General features: G+C 38.5%; 1 protein-coding gene across 2 annotated transcripts in view; it reads right to left on the bottom strand.

The window, feature by feature from the left end:
- Window positions 1-17,946, bottom strand: part of NELL1 (neural EGFL like 1) — a 794,433-nt gene that overhangs the window by 199,323 nt on the left and 577,164 nt on the right. For both annotated transcript variants that reach the window (XM_032413839.1, XM_032413840.1), the window contains exon 15: window positions 7,955-8,050. In XM_032413839.1, the coding sequence (XP_032269730.1) occupies window positions 7,955-8,050 (96 nt within the window). The remainder of the gene's footprint in view (window positions 1-7,954; window positions 8,051-17,946) is intronic.

The raw sequence follows: 17,946 nt of genomic DNA, 5'->3' as shown, positions 1-17,946 counted from the left end.
AACTCTCACCCTGGGTAAGATTCAGGACACCTATGAATTTTAAAATAGGGTATTGAAGGAAGAAAAAGGGGAACTGTCCATACCTGCTTCTCACTGCAGACTTCTCAGATTGAGGCAGGCTGATGAGTGGGGACAGTAAAAAGCTTTTACTTAGCGTTAATACAGTATTGACTTAGTTGCTTAACTGAGACCTTTTTTGGTCCTGAAAGCTCCCAAATAACACAAGGACCCGATAAGTCGTAGTGAGATCAACATCTTCCCGGCATTTTTTTCCCTGTGTATAGTACATGTGTGTCTGTGCATAAAAATTGGACTCATACTGAACATGCCATTTTTACTTCATAATATCTAGTGCATAGAGAGTGCTCCCTAGATCCAGGAAATTGTAAAAATACCCTCCACTGGGGCAGTACTCTTCTTACTCTCATTTTTTAAATCAAGAAACTGAGGCACAAAAGTTTGAAGTAACTTCCCAATAGAGCAAGGCTGTAAAATTGGACAGTGTGCTTCCAGAGTTTATATTCTTAACTGTACACTGTATGTCCCATCTCATGAAATAGTCTTCCGCCATAGGTTTTAAAGGTTCCAATCATTACCTGTAATTTCACTAATTCTCTATTGTTATAAATCTCGGTTGCTTTCAATGTATTATTATTTAAAATGCCATCCTTTCAAGGTTTTAAGCATATCCTCAAACCCCATTCATGTATCGTATCTATCTCTGATTATTCGCTCAGTGGAAATTCCTAGGGAAGTTTGAGGAATGAGTTTGGACCACGTTAAGGTTTTTCTAAGATGATTACTCCCATGTTATACAGGAAAAGCAGATGCTGCCCCATCACATAGCTAGTCAGGAGTGGAATTTGGAAAGAGCATCCAGGTTTCCTGGTGCCAAACTGAGAATCAGAATGTTGTTTTTCTACGTGAATTTGGGGAATCAAGAAGAGGGTAAGGAAATATTTGTAGAAGGAACAGGGGGCAGCCTTTTCGCTGAGGTCTCACGTCTGCCTAGTTACAAAGCCACCTATGCTATCAATAATACAGTGAGAACTTGGTGTTAAGTCTTCAATCTCAACTCCAACAAATAGGAAACAACAGCAAGAAAACATCATTCCCAAGAACCCTATCTAGGTTATACATGCCATTATTTCAGGTGAATTAACTCACTCTTTCCCCAGAGCAAAACTCTGGTGCATAAATTAGTATGTGTTCGCTTGATAAAAAATTATATAAAATGTTTATGGGACCAGAGAGAATATGAATTGGCAAAGATGACATGAATAAAAACACTTTGCATTTGAATGGAACAGCGCAAGGCCATAAGAGGGGCAGAAAGACGAGAGACCTTGGTAGGAGCAGATGAACATAAGGCATGGCTCCACCATTTACCTGCTGAATGTCCTTGGGGAAGTAGCCTATGATTTCTGAGTCTCAGTTTTATCACCTGGTAAATTGAGAACAGAATTAACGATAGAAATCATTTCCAGACACCTCCTATATGCCAGGCACTCTACCAAGTGATTTAAATAGATGATTTCATTTAATCTCACCATAATATTATGAAATAAATAATATTAAAAGCCCTTTTTTTAGTGCCTATCAAGCTCAGAAACAATACATATATCTGATCCCATAGCACAGGTTCTGAAACACCACCTTAAAATGAGCTAATGTGGCTTCAGAGATTGTGCTCTTAACCCCTATTTTGTTTACTCTCTTTCTGCCTTAGGCACAACGAAGATGTTGAAAGGAATATGTAAAAACAATGCACATAATGAAGTAGGAAATTATGGCTCATTCATCACAGGAGAACAAAATTTATTTGGTCTTCTATAGAATCTGTTTGGTTTAAGTGCCCTTGGACACAGGTAAAGCAATCAAGAAGCAACAGCTGACTGGAAGGTGTATGAACTTTGGATTCAGCCATACATGGGTTTAGAACCTCAACTCCCCTACCGACTGGCTGAATAACATGCTTACATGTCCTCATCTGTGTTCAAAAGGGTGAAACTAGCTGCCTCCAAGAAGTAACAAATGCAAAATTTGGGGACTTATAAGAGATGGGTGGTAGGCTAATGGAAATTTCATTTCACAGAGGCTAAATAATTCATAAGGCACATCTAGGATCAGAACTCAGACCTCTGTCCCTTAGTCTAGTCCTCTTCCCCACCCCCGGCTGCATCCCTAATGTGTAGTCCAAGCCCCTGTTTGTGAACAAAAGGTATCACTCCCTACAGTTGTACTGAAATGAGTTGAAAATGTGTTGTCTCAAGGAGATGCCTGAAATCAGGCAAAATGATGATCCTGGCAGGTCAAGGACAGGGTTTTGAAATAGCTCCAAGCAGCTCTGAGGGTTAAGTGGCAATCCCATTTTGGAGCCATGGGGAAGTGTGTTGGACCTCTGGCCCAATTTCTCCATTGTAGCTGAAAAGAAGAAGAAAAGTCGAGTGGGTGGAGTTGAAGACAAGAAGAAGCTACCACACAAGGTCCTTGAGGTGAATAATCTCTGTTGGTGGGTTTGGGCTCGTCTCTTCTTCCACTGCAATGCCTCTCCTCTGCTAGTCTCTATTTCTGGAAATATCCAGAGCAGGGAATAGCTCCTCAAGCAAATTCACACTCAGATGACTTCAATGAAATTTTAATAGAGCATCTGTGTGCATTCTTCTTTGGTGGGGTGAACTCAGAGAAACCTCAAATCCCCGTATTTCCCTTTTAAATGATGCCACAAAGGCACTGCTTACTCCAGCACCTACTGGCTGCATGACAGCGCCAACTTTAGTAATGGAAGCCGCCATTTACTGAGCCCGCACGGGTGCCAGACCACCAGAGAAAGCTCCTGCTGAGAAAAGGTAAATAAACGTCCTAACTGCTAGGATTTTGAACAGGCGCATTTGCACTCCTCCTTTTCCCACATACCTTCCTGTGATACCTGAAGAGGAAAAAGAAGTATTCTCTTCTCCATTTACAGAATGGAACCACTATCCACCTTCTTAAAAGCTCTTAAAATGCTTCCCTGAAACAAGGAAAGGCAGAGAAAATGCATATAGATGAATGCCAGTCCAGCGCTCTCAAAACCAGAGCAGTATTTAAAATTTGGAAGAATACAGAAGTCTTTATTTCTGACCATTCTGGTGGATGGATAACATACTCAGGGCAAACTGCTACCCTCTGTCTATATATCTGCAAGGCCCTGAGGCTCAGGGAAAAGAACAGAATAAATTACCTGGCAAAAAGTCATTTCCTCTTAAGGAAAAGTTAAAAGACCCCAGGAACTGAGAAAAATGAAGTCCCTTTTGTGAGTTTTTATGTTCTTGGTAGTAATGATTTTTACAAGTTTAAAATAAACACAAATAATATTTACTGTATTAGAAAATCCAGATAACCAAAATAAGAAAACAATAGCTCCTGGAAATGATATTGTCAATGGATAACAGTGTCAAATTATTATTATTTTTTTTTTGGCTATTTATTGATTTCCCTGAATATTCCTGATCAGGTTCTTCGTATGCTTTGGAAAGGCTTTGCAGATTGTGAGAGTTCAGTGCTTGAGTTAAGAGAATAACATTTACAATAAAGGAACCCATTTCTGAAGTTATGTGGGAAAAAGTCAAGCTCTGCTATTTTTATAATATCAGCATATTTTTTCCCAGTTTTTTACATTATACTATTGTCTAGCCTATAGTTTGATGAGTACTGCCCAATTCTCACTGTCTGATTCACAAGATGTTGGTTATGAGTGTCTGAATTTATACAATTTAGAATTCATGGAATATACAAATAGGGAAATGCAGTAAAATTAGCTGTCTTGTGTGTACCACCAGAAAGAACATCTGCATTTATATCCCAGTCAAAACTCCCACTAAAAGTGACTACCTGGTATTGTCAGAGAGAAATCATTATAGAGAAAATTCCATTTAAAGTGTGTGTATCTAAGTTTTATGAGACATTATCTGATTACATATATTGAAAACTTCCTTCTAAAAAAAAGAAAGAATAGGGGTGCCTGGGTGGCTCAATTGGTTAAGTGTCTGACTCTTGATTTCAGCACAGGTCATGATCTCAGGGTCGTGAGATTGAGCCCCACATCGGGCTCCACACTGGGCATGGAGCCTGCTTAAGATTCTCTCTCTCCCACTCCCTCTGCCCCTTCCCCAGCTTGCACATGAACACATTCTCTAAGTACAAAAGGCAGGCAGGCAGGCAGGAAGGAAGGAAAGAGGGAGGTAAGGAAGAAGGGAGGGGGAGGGAGGAAGGAAGGAAAGAAGGAGGGAGGGAGGAAGGAAGGATGGAAGGAAGAATGGATGGATGAATAAAGGATTTTCTCTTCCTTCAGGAGAACACAAGGGTTAGGGTCACATGCTTCCTGGGTAGGGTTGAAGCATTCACATGTTTACACTGTCACTGGGAGAAAGTGGACAGAGAACTGGCACAGCTTCCATACCAACCTGGTTCCTAGGACCATAAGAAGGTGTGCCTCACATACCACATGATGGATATCAGCCAGTCTCTGGTTCTTGGTCAAGAATGTTCTAAATTACAGCAACTCTAAGCACTTCTAAAAATGCTCAACAGATGCTTTAAAATATTTTCTCTAGCAAAAAAGATGCTTATAATTTTTATATTTTATATGTATTATATTATATATGTATTATATTATATATGTATTATATTTTATATGTATACACTGATACATTTACCTAAAATATGTGTGTGTATACACACACATATATATATATACACAAATACACACACACCTATATACACACATACCATTTTTGTAAAAGATTTTTTAAATGCTACATTTAAACCCAGTGTTGACCATGGGAATTAATTCTGCCTCCCTGGGAATATTTGGCAATGTCAAGAGACATTTCTGCTTGTCATGACTGGGGGTGACACAGCTAATGGTATTTAGTGGGTATAGAGTCCAGTGATGCTGCTAAACATCCTAGAATGCACAGGACAGCCCTCTACAACAAAGAATTATCTGGTCCACAAGGTCAATATTGTCAAGCTTAAGAAATCTTTAATTAGACATAGTTTGACACCTTGTATGTATCTCTACTTATTCTTGCTTGCAAATATGCTTAATGCCAAGTAGAAAACTTAATCTCATTCAGTTCTCAGAAGATGGTGTTCTGTTTTATGGTAGGTAACCTATTTTGGATTTAGTGTGGTTCTTTGATTTCACATTTGAGTTGTTCATCTTTGTGTTACATACCAAACACAGGTGGGTGTTTTAACTTCATTAAATTCTAGATAGGTATTTTCTTTAACAAATGATTTCAATGATTTAACTAAATGTGCTTGTATTCTGAAAGGCTGAATATCACAATGGATCAAACCAATAACCAGGGGGGCCATGGGAAACATTTTAAGACTTAACATAAGTGAACTCTATATATCTCAAGAGAGACCATTTAATTAGCCCTTAACTTGAAAGAAACCAAATAAAAGATTTAGTCTAATCATGCTATGAGACATTCATAATGCATTTGCATTTTTCCCTTGCACCGAGACTCAAGGTATCCACATCACTATTCAGTGGAAAACAGAATTATTTAATGTTTATTATTAATGATCAATATGACAAAATAATTCAGATAAGATATGGCATACGTTTCAGTATTTGCCTACAATTCATCTACATCCCTTGCACACAATTGATGGGAAAATGTGTACTTTATTCTACTGCCAAAAAATCTTACAGAATTAGAATACTGGCCAGTATTAAATGGAATGGCTTTGCTACTGATGGGAGAGAGAATCACATGTGGAGAAGCCTTGTTTTTTTTTTTTTTTAACCTTACAATAACTGTGCACATATTCAAGAAAATGCAATTCTCAATCTCAAATCCAACATTTGTAACATTTACGTAGGAACCCATGTCCTATCAATCCTTGTTTTATTTTTCCCTCTGGTCTTGATTTTCTCCTTTATCTCTATTTTTCCTGCTCCACATTATGGACCAGAATGTAAGCACTGATTCAACCAACCACTTATTGAGCAGAGAAAAGGCCAGAGGTCAAACGAACAAGCCATCAGAAACCACAATTAAATTTTCCTGAGCTGCCACTGACTTGGACCCTGGTCTAAGATCAATGCTCTCCCCTAATTCTTTAAAAGGTAAAAAGAGTAAGAACTTTACAGATGTTCTGGTTAAGTATCTCAATAACAATATAACAACTGCTTTATAACAGGTAACCTGAGGTTCTTGGTGAAAGTAAAGATTTTTGGACCCTCCTCCCCAGACTTTCTGATTCACCAGGTATGGGGTGGAAGAGCAGAAATCTGGATTTTAACAGGAAGCCCATGTATTATCCTTGAGAAATACATGCAAGGGTTTATAACGCAGGCTTTGTGCAACGCAACTGATGTTTTATTCTCAGTTCTAATACTGGCTCTGATAGCATTGCAGAGATTGCTTCACCTGCCTAAAGCTGCAGTTTGCCATCTATAAAATGGGAGTAATGATAGCAATCTCTGGTTTGCTGTTAATATTAAAGCATTCATTTACAAGGCCTTAGACATAACTAGTACATGAGAAATCGTGTATCAGTAGTAGTAGTATCCGTCATTATCAACATCATCACCATCACCATTCTGTCCCCACGAATCCCTGTATACTCATTTTAGGGAAACACAGCAGTTCTAGAGGAAATAAGGTGAAACCTTTAGATTTTTTTTCATTCTAGAAAACCTAATCAAAATCCAATGTACTGCAATAAAGCCATGTGTGTTAAGTTGCCATTAAGTTTCCTTGCTTTTGGCAAGAATATTTCAGCTCCATGTGGTAATGCTCTCATGCTGCTCAGGAGCAGACCTTGGCTCCTTTACAGGTCTCTTTTTAAGGATATGCCAATTAATATTATTTAATAAATGTGACCTGATTTGTTGGTATTATCACAAAATATGGAAACAATGGCACACACATTGTTGATTTCCTTGTTGAATAATTTATGTAAATTTTGACGTATTTTTTAAAGGATCAGGCTGCCTTATAAATATACAGGCAGCACAATGTAATATGTTGGACAATTTGGGGTATAATAAATAGGCTCATTAAAAAAAATGAAACCCTTAAACCCAAAGGAAAAAAGAGCTTTGCTTAGATCTTTGGCATTAAATGAAGACATCCTCCCCCTCATCAAATAATAGGAATGATGATGACAACATTGTATTTCCACTATTCTCTGCAATTCTATGGTGTCAAGTTATTCCCGTCTCAGAAAAATGATACAGTGGTTTTGCCCTAATAAAACTCATGGACAAATACACTGAAATATTTAGTTTTATATGGCATTGACCTGTTGCTTGAATGGATTACTGGCACACTAACATTGATTGTCAAATTTCACTTACACAAAGGTAGGAGGACTTCTTGTAATTAATGACCGAGCTGGATTTCACCAAATAGCACCAAGTATAAACACTACATTTACTGCAAATAGAAAGGGGCACGTAACAGAATCTTACCAATACTAATTGGCTTACATTATCAGGTCCATGAAGGATAATGTTCATAATAAACCAATATTAGAATAAAATTCCAAGCACACCAATAAACCTGCTGCTGGAGTTATTTAACGTGCTTTTGCGCAAGGAGCATGTGGTTCTAATTTAGATTCCGTTGATGCAGATTGTTAAAACTCCAATAGTTGACTGTGATGCTACCCAATAGATGATAAGTGGGGCGGGTTAGTTCGTGAGGCTTTATCTCTGATTAGTCCTAAAAATGCACACTGCAAACTATAGCAGAGAAAAGACTGGACCTTGCTAAATTAGACACGCTGGAGGGAGAGCAAATGAAGCCCTATTTTCAAAGGGAAGATGCCTGTTATGTAGTAACAAAAAGGTACCCACTTTGGGAGAGGTACATCCACCATCAAAACAGGACATACCAAGTCAACCCACAGTAATAACCCCCCCAAATAACAAAAGAGGCAAGGTTACCTTTCTCACAGTGGCTTCCTGTGAATCCAGAAGGACAGACGCATTTGTTAGGAGACACGCACGTTCCACCGTATCTGCAGCCCTCTTGGCAGAATGCTGTCACCAAAAAGTAAGGGATTTCTCTTAGATAAGATGGCAATAAGGAAACTCATGGTGAATAGTGTGAACACTGAAACAATTCTTTCCTTGGTGCATAGAGCATACATATCTGTGGTGACATATTTAAAAGTTTCGGTATACAAAAAGAAATAAATGTCATAATACCTATTTCACTGGTTTACATGAGATCATTTGAAATAATAAAGTATTTTGCACAGGGCTGGCACGTGCTAAGTGGTAGTTAGTATGAGCAGCTATTACTGTTCCTGCTATTCTGATTATTGATATATTTGAAATCAAATAGGATAAATTGAGTAACTAGAAAGGATAGGGTAGGGGTAAAGGCAAAGGCAATTTAAATACTATTTTGTAACTACTCCTAAACATCTTTTATTATAATAAAAACATTTTTGCATTATTTTAAAAAGATTTTGGGTAGTCAATATAACTTTTTTAAGGTTTTATTTATTTATTGAGAGAGAGAGCACGCATGTGAGCACACTTGTGAGCACAGGGAGGGGCAGAGAGCGAGAGAGAATCTCAAACAGATTTCGCACTGAGCACAAGCTGGACATGGGGCTTGATCACGACCTGAGCCAGAACCAAAAATTGGATGCTTAACCAACTGAGCCACCCAGGCACCCCAGGTAGTCGATATCAGTTTTGATAATATACATTTAAGCACTTACTTTTGAATATTTAAGATGTTTCCAACAATTCTATAAGAAAACAATGCCTTGTCCTTATAGCTAAAATGCTTAACACACCTCAAATTATTCCTTTAGGCGAAATGCTTCAATGTGAAAATGTGGCTTCAAAGGGTGTGAACTTTGATAAGCCTTTTGATAAGCATCAAAAAATGATCCCCACCCATCTCAGTGCTACCCTGCTAGCCTTCTGAGACAAGGTTACTTTCCCTTACTAGCCACTAGCACAGCATAGCTCTGGGACCCTCTCCTTTGCAGCACTAACTACCATTGTTCACTTACATATAATTGATTACCATCTTCTGTTTCATCCATTGGACTGTAAGACCCATCAGGAGAAGTAACTGAGGTTGTTCTTGTTCCCCATTGTACCACAGTTTCAGAATCCGAGCACAGAGTAGATGCTTAAAAATAGTTGCTGAATGAATTCACCTATATTTTGCACATTATTCTGATCAGAAAACTCTTGCTCTAACAATTCCTCAACACTTTCATGCCAAATAATTTATTATCAAGCCTTGCAGGATAACCAGTAATTTAGTACCAAAACTGCAAAATTTCTCATTAATGAAGACGACTGCAACTTGGTACCACAGTTTCTCTTTCACATGAGAGCTAGGTGAGCAAATGTTTTTAATTGCAATTAGAAACATATCACACAATGGGGCGCCTGGGTGGCTCAGTCGGTTAAGCCTCTGCCTTAGGCTCAGGTCATGATCTCGGGGTCCTGGGATCGAGCCCTGCTTCGGGCTCCCTGCTTAGCAGGGAGTCTGCTTCTCCCTCTCCCTCAGCCCCCCACTTGTGCTCTCTCTCTCTCAATATATAAAATCTTTAAAAAAAAAAAAAAAAGAAAGAAACATGTCACACTGGAAAGATACCATGGTTATATTTTGCCATCATCACAAAAATAATACGGGTTTAACTTTAAAAAGCTAAATACGTATTTGGATAGTTCAACACTAGTTGAGGTACATAGAACTTCTCACAATATTGTCATTTTCCACATCATTTAATATTCCCTGGACAATTTTACATTCTGTAGCTTAGTAATTGTGAGCTCCTTTGTGTCCGCCAGAGGACAGATAGTGCATACCTTGCTATTCAAATACCATTTCCCATTTTCCAGCATTTTAGTACCCTGAGACTGTGCAAAAAACATTTACACAACATCTGTTTTGGTATGTTCATCAAAAATCAATATGTATATAAATATATGCATACAAATATATACAAAATCCCTTTTCCCCAAAACTCACACATTTGTGCACTGATGACTACCATTTCAAGTAAGGTATTTAACATATAGCTCTGCATCAATGCTGGTAACAAAAAAATAAAGTGGTTTTGCAAACTGAAAATGATAGATGGAAAGCTGATAAAGTTTCAAGTGGCCCCAAAAGAAGACAGGGGTTTGGAAGCAAGAAGCTCAGTTTGGGTTTCTTTAGTGAAAAACAGCTCTTGATCCAGAGCTGTGTGCACATATGTGCACACACACGTATATACACACAGATAGGCAGATTCATAATACATATGTGCTCCTGATTTACTCAACTCTTAAGAAGAAATGATATTTTGTGAAGAAAGCATGAGATGTTTGTGATAGTCTAAGAACGTAGATGTCATAATAAATATGGTGCTGCTGATGATGAAATGAGTTAATATTCGTAAGGGCCTTTAAATAGTGTGTGGCACATAGTGTTAAGTAAGTATCTTGTTAAATAAATTTGACTGACAGCAATAATGTTATGGCTGTGAAACATGGGCCAAGGATAAATCGTCTAATACCAGACAATATAAACCCATCCGACAAGGTATTCAGCTTCACCAAGGAGGGTTGAAAGGCATCCCTTGTTATTTATACTTTAATTTCTAATAATAGTAGTAATGGCCCTTATCATGGTGTTATTAGGGAGGTGTTACTGTTTGACAAAAAAGGTGAAACTGGGGCTCAAAAATGAAGTACCCCATCTAAGGCCATACAGGTAGCAAAGCAGTAGAGTCAAGATTCAAGCAAAGACTTCTTTGGCTACAAAGTCTTGCCTTTTCTTTATATGTTATAGTGCAGGTTGATCTGCAATCTGGTATTCACATGGGTAGCTTTATTCTTTTTTTGATAGTTCCATAAGGGCTAAGGAAATGGACTACAAATTGAAAGAAAAATATGTCCAAATTGCACATGTGGCATGAAAGAAGGGAGGTAGGGAGCTGCTCAAGTTCATGTATGTCTCATAGCATCTCCATTTTTGTCTGAGCCATTTTACAATTGACCAAATCCAGGCACATAGGATTTTTTAAACAGAATTTATCTGGAATAAAAAAGAAATTCATTACCTACTTGAACCTCAGAGACGATGACAAAATAATTTAAAAAACAAAACACAAAAGCAAAAAAAGAATGAGCATGCCATCCAAAATTTAAACTACTTGAAATCAAGATCAATGCAAGTTTTCTTTGAATACCTTGTAAGGTATCAAAATATACTAGTATTCTAGACTAAAGGATGTGAATAGATTATTTATATCTGGTTCTTCTTGATCAACTATCAACCTAGCATTTCAAAGAAAATGATTCTGATAATCAGAGGACCTATAATTTTATGCAGCATTACTTCATTGATGGCATAACCGAAACAATAAGCCAAGTCACCATTACATTTCTTTCTAGTTTATGAAAATATAGGATAGTAGAACTACATGGCTCAATTCCTTGTTCTATTAGCTGTGTCACCTACAGCAAATTATTTCTCTCCTGTGGACCTCAGGTTTCTCAAGAACAAAGCAATAACGATAATACCCGTGCTGTGCAGGTTAAATTCAATTACCAACGTAAACCACCAGCACAGGGCACTGCAGGTGTAATGTGCCCAAGAACTAGATTTGACTGTTATTTATCACCAGGATTCTGTTTTTCCAAATAACAATACTATTATGCATCAGTTTGTGTGCTACATTCTGGAGATGTGGCAGTGACTTAGAAAAGATCCCTATGCAAGCAGCTTATTCTTTAATGAGGGCTCATTGTCACTCCTTCCTTGACTTGATGAGTTTAATAGTATCATGTGGTTTGCAATGGAACTTGGAGCCACAGCTCCTCTGCAAACTCAGACAAACTCAGGCATCATGGGTATGTTGTTCTTTTGTCAACCACTTTCCTAATTCCAAAGCATGGCTTGAATAGATTGCAAATATACAATGAAATTATAAACCTGAATCTGTCATCACAGTGTCATTTGTTACTAATGTACTACCCTGGGGGAGATGTCGCACTGGGTCAACTCTGAAACGGTATTATTCTATTTTTGAAAGGACTCTTTGATTGTGCAAGAAAATAAAATCAGAAAACTCAAAATTGAGGGAGAATTAATCCACAGAAAGACTACTTGTTTTACATTCAAAAATTCTCAGCATGGGAAACAAAACTTGGGCATTAAGGGGAATAAAATGAGAATGTGGGTTTGCGGATGTCAGTTCGTAGATGCCCAGTATCATCACCATGTGTTCGATTTGACAAAAATAGTTTTACACCAATAAAAAAGTAACAACCATTCAAGTTCTAAACACTTTGCAGGATCCTCTTAAAGTTCTATACGCATATATTTAGTTTCTAGGGATATCCTGTATCCTGACAAAATACAAGGAAACATACAAGTCTCAGCACCATCTGATAAAAGGAAACCCTTTGGCTTCCCTCCTGGTTTCCTTGAGGAAGCCTTCCTTAAGTTCATTTCTGACCTCTCTTTGCCAGCACTGCTTGCTCTGCCCTGTGGAGGTAAAGGGAATAAATTCCATTGGTAAATTTAGGAAGAATATGTATCAGGATGATGATTCTCAGGTGGGATAAGCAGGAGACCAGGCAGAGGAGCACCGTGTTTAGAAGTATGTATCTGTTACACATCTAGTTTTATTCTGGATAATCCATTACTAGATGAATTACATCCTTTAAAAATAACCACCAAGGTATCTAAATAAATGATAGCTGACCACCATGGACCGATGATTACAGGATGTCATAAATCAAAGATTATAATTGATTATGTGCACCTAAAATCCCAGAAAGGGGGAAGGCAGGAAATATTTAAAACCTATTCATGCTCAGCAAACTCTATGGCCACCTGGCATCTCTCTTGGGAGTAAGCTGCCTTCAGATGGAATCAATTTTCCTTACCTCCCGAATGACACCTTCCTCCCTGGGATGTGGTTGGTAAGTTGGCCTTATTCTGTGTTCATTCTTAGCAAACTAGCTTGTTACAGACTAAAACTCATGTTCTTCAACTCATTTCTGTCAATAACAAAGGGGATATCACCTCCATGTTTACTTTTTGGTTTATTGCTGACCTCTTTCAGAACATGGTATGTAACTATCAAAGACCCCCTCAAACATTTTTGGTCATCAGAAGATGGCAGGTGGGGTCAGTGTGCTAATGGTGTTTGGTGGGTAGAGGACAGGGACGTTGCTAAACATGTTGTAATGCATAGGTTGACACTGCATAACAAAGAATTATTTGGCCCCAAATGTCAATAGTGTTGAGAATGAGAAAGTGTGTTCCAATTTTACACAATTTAAGTCTACTAGGTGTCTCCAGGAGCAAAATTCTGTTATTTTAATGCTTTTTTTCCATTTCTCCCCTCTCAATTTCTCCCCTCAAAAAAGTTTAAAATGAAGAGAAAAGGTAAGAGTAAAATCATCTAGGTGGCTAGTCTGATACATAAAACCAAACATCCAGATGTCTACAACTCTCAATTTTCCTATCATTCTGGTCTCAAGCACACACTATATTGCATAAGTTAATATTTAATTATTGGCCCCAAATCACCTTCATCCCTATTACTAACCATCTGTGTCTGTATCCACAATTCCAATAGGCCTTTGCACTCCCCATTTAAAAAGTAATAATACTAACAATAGTAATGCTGAATTCCATTTTTGGAAGACCTGTTAAGTACTTTATAGACAATATTCTATTTCATGCTAACAACAAGAGCACTGTGCGTTAGTCATGCTATCCTCACTGTCAGATGAGAAAGCTGGCTTAGAGAAGCTGAAGGTCACAATGCTACAAAGTAGTACTCTGGGTTTCGAGTTCCACGTCAAACACCTCTCTAAGCCATCCACTTGGGACTTGCCCACCAACGATGTACAGATGATATGCTGAATACTGAGAAGTCTACAACTAGGTGAGAGATGGTCCCCATCCCCAGGAAGCTCACAATCCAGTGACAGAGAGTGGCACATATAAAACCAAGCATCATAAAACATGGTAACTGCTACTATAGCAATATGAATAAAGTGCTGAGAGAACATGGAGGAGAAATGATAAATTGCACCTGGTGGACTTGGGGCAAAGCTTTTCAACAGAGCTGGGATTTGAGTTGGGTCTGGAAGAATGAATGGGATTTTTGCCAAGTAGAGAAGCACAGGAAAAAGGACAGTTCAGGTCAAGGTTTGTCCTGAGGAAAGGTACTGAATAGAAGATGAAATGAGCTAGTGTTGATAACTCACGTCAAGGTCAGAGCCAGAACAGTAGAAGAGAATGCAGTAAGCCATGCAGGCAATCAGGAGCATTTTACAATCTGGGACCCGTCCTCTCCATCTTCCCATTTCCCATCCACTTCCCAGGTTTGTTAGTGACCTTCAGGCCCTGTAGTGAACTGCTTGGATATCTGCATATAGACTTTTCTTTTGTCCATCATTCTAGTTATTTGGTTTAAGATCATGCTTTGCTAATCTTTTTTAATACACTAAATATAAGACATAAATTTTATATCAGAAGCCTTCACATATACACAACCAGTAATAGAAGATTGACTCTTAGTCTGTGTAATGAATTTTGATATTTTCTATTGTATTGTCTTCCATTGCATTGCCTTGTATTGTACTCTATTCTCTATCATTTATAAAATACAGCTGTGACCCAATGACTTGCTTCCCCAGCCAACTAAGCCTGGGGTTTAAACTGTGCCTTTATTTCACACATCCTTGGTAATCATTGTATTCTTCTAGTCCATAGCATTCCATGACAGTGTGTGGGGCACAGTCACTTTTAGATTAGTCTTAAGATTTTGGTCTTAGCTCTAGAAACACTGATATAAGAAAACATCTATAATGTTATTTTCTGTGGATGTAGTTGCAACAGACGCCCTCTGTCTGGAAAGTCATAATATTCACTATATGGGTCTTCATAGAAAATCTGTTACAGAGGATAAATTAGATGGGAATGGCACGGCTGAATGGAGAGACAGTGCATCCTTTTGTATTTTGGGGGAGCGGGGTGCTGTTTATATGCCTCTCTAACTGGACTGTGAGATTCTTAAGGACTAGGGTCAAATTTTTTGCAATTCTGCTTTCCTCTGTATCATAATCTGGAACCCTGGTGATACTAAAACTCTATTTTTTTGTAAATTACTTATATACAGAAAACAACATTTGAAAAGACAGTTTTGTGTCATGAACTGTATCATGAAATTTGAGATAACAATTTGACCAAGTCAGATCAATTCAGTTTTAGAAATGTCTCAAACATTTACTATGTATTAAAACACTAGATACTCTAGTAAGATATGATCCCTGTTCCCCAGAACCTGTGAGTCTATTACAGAGGTTCTCCCTAAGGGCAATCCTCCCCTCCCAGGGGATATTTAACAATGTCTAGAGACCTTTTCGGTTGTCACAAATGGGGGAGTGCCATTGGTGGCCATACTCGTGGGTAGAGACCAGGGATGCTGCTGCTAAACATCCTGTGTGCACAGGACAGCCCCAAAGCAAGGAGTTATCCAGCCCAAAATGTCAATGGTGCCAAAGGCTACAAAAAATAGACAATCCTTTATTTAGTCACTCAACAATTACTTATTGAACACCCTCTGTGCCAAAGATTATTCCAAGAACCAGGGATTACAAAGAATAGATAAAATATTTCAAATTATGGGTCTATATTCTAGTGGGAGAAGATACAGAACAAAATAGATGTGTAAGTGACACGGTAAGTTACATGAAAGGTGATATAGCGAGAAACAGAAGAGAGCAGGGGAGTGGGGGCTGTGCCAATGAGGAAGGTTGCAGTTAAACAGGGGGATAATGGAAGGCCTCACTGAGCAGGTGACATATGAATAAAGACCCAAGCGGAGAAAGAAAAGAGTGAACCATCAAGCAGAAAAGTGTTCCAAGCAGAGGTTACAGCAAGTGCAAAAGCCCTGAGGTGTAGAGTGTACATATCATGTAGTTCTTTACAGATCCTAGCAATACTGCCTATGCAAACTCAAAGGAGGCAGAGAGAAGGAAAGGATTGCTTCTTCCTAGAAGGTCAAAGAGAGGTCCACACAACAGCGGATGCCAGAGCTGAATCAGAAAAACAGTGAGTAACCAGGCAGGTTGGGACCAAGGATGGTCAGGTCAGCACAGGCAGAAGGACAGAGGCATGGAGCACCACTGGTGGAAGCAAAGAAGGCCTGGGCTTGCTGGAAGACAGGCAGTGAGGAAGGAGAAGTGGTGACGGGAGCTGGTATTCGACTAACCCAGGCTTTGGGCTATTTCACTGAAGAGCCTCTCCTACTCAGCCTTCCTCATCAGGTACCCACGCCCTTAGGAAGAAAGATTTGGGACTGCCAATATTGCCTTCTTTTCCTGCAATTTCAGTTTCATTCAGAGTAAGACTGGTGGCTTTTCCCAAAGGAAGGCACCGTCAAAATGTTGAATATGAATAGGTTTCCTGAGTTAAAGTCCTGAAACGCAGAAATGGATGAAAGATATAAAAAGAGGAGCAATGCAGCAGGACATCTCTAAATACTTGAGAATGAGGAGTATTTGGCCCTGATTTTGCACACATAGGGGTCAATCATTGACACATTACCCAAACAACACAGGTGCCTGGGTAATTCTCCTGCAGAGCCTACAGCCTGGTGAGTGGTTAAGACTCTGGAAACAGATCCAGATTCCAGCCCTTATTAGCTGATTGACTCCCAACCCTCAACTTTGGTGAGATATAACTGACCTAAAACATTGTATAAGTTTTAAGGTGAAAAATGTGTTGCTTTATTACATTTATTTATTACAAAAGGATTACCACCATGACCTTATTTTGAAAACTGCTTAATCTCCTTAATTAAGCATCAAATTCCTTATCTGTATAGTGAAGGCCCTGGGAGAACCTAGGGCATACTGATATTACCAGCATTAAATAAGCAGTGCATATGAAGTACTTGTCAGAGTGCCCACAAACAGTAAGTGCTCAATAATGGTTAGTTCCTCTTAAAACTGTCAGTCTCTTTCTCTCCAGGTTAATTAATATAGTGAATAATGAATATATTTAATATATTTAATTTATTAATTTATTTTATTAATTATATTATTAATAAATTTAATTTAATATATTATTTAATATAATATAGTGAATATAGTTAGGTCTTCCCTAACTGGTGTAAAAATCAATGCCAGGGTTTGAGAGTTTGTTGAGGATGAGAATCAACAGCAAGGAAAATAATGAGGGATTAAGACAAAAACCTAAGAAGAGGAACAGAGTAAGAACGGGTGTTCAAATTTCAAAAAGCAAAATTCGGGAAGTTAGTTAAGGACTCTGTACAATGTAAAAACTAAGGCAATGGTCAAATTATATCTTTGCAACAAAAACTCTGAAAGCAATTTGTAATCTGGTGTTTGGCATTCACAGGAGCGCTAAGAAATAGGAGCATGAAAGTGCTATCCGTGGAAAACAGTTGAGGAGAAAGCCCGGGTGAGGGGTCAGAAGGTTTCCTCCTGCCCTGCCATATTGGAGCCAAGACACAGATTACCCCGGGAGGTCACTGTCTGGAGACTTTTAAGAAATAAATTCCAGCAAGCTCTCCCAAGGAAAAGCAGTCTGTGATTTTATGTAACCACATGGAATGAGATGTTAAATCTTGAGTGAGATGTGAATCCAGGCTGCAGTGATAGCAGCTGGGTCATTTGGGTGGACCAGAGTTCCTGAGAGGGCTTTTCCATTTCCTACCTACCTCTGGCCTGAAATCGGAGCTATTTCGCAGATTCATAAAGCATTTTGTGCTTTTGTTGAAAGAGTGCTCCACAAGAATCTTAAAAGGCAATTTGTAATGGTGCCTTCATTCTGTAATGAATGAGGACACAGAGAGGAGAGAAGTTCGATGACCTTGTCCAAGAAAAAGTTAATTATGAGGCAGAGACTGAGAATTCCAGGCTCC

Source organism: Phoca vitulina, unplaced genomic scaffold, assembly GCF_004348235.1.
Source record: "Phoca vitulina isolate PV1807 unplaced genomic scaffold, GSC_HSeal_1.0 scaffold16, whole genome shotgun sequence".
In the NCBI taxonomy this organism is placed as follows: Eukaryota; Metazoa; Chordata; class Mammalia; order Carnivora; family Phocidae; genus Phoca; species Phoca vitulina.
This window is presented reverse-complemented; position numbering and strand designations above follow the sequence as displayed.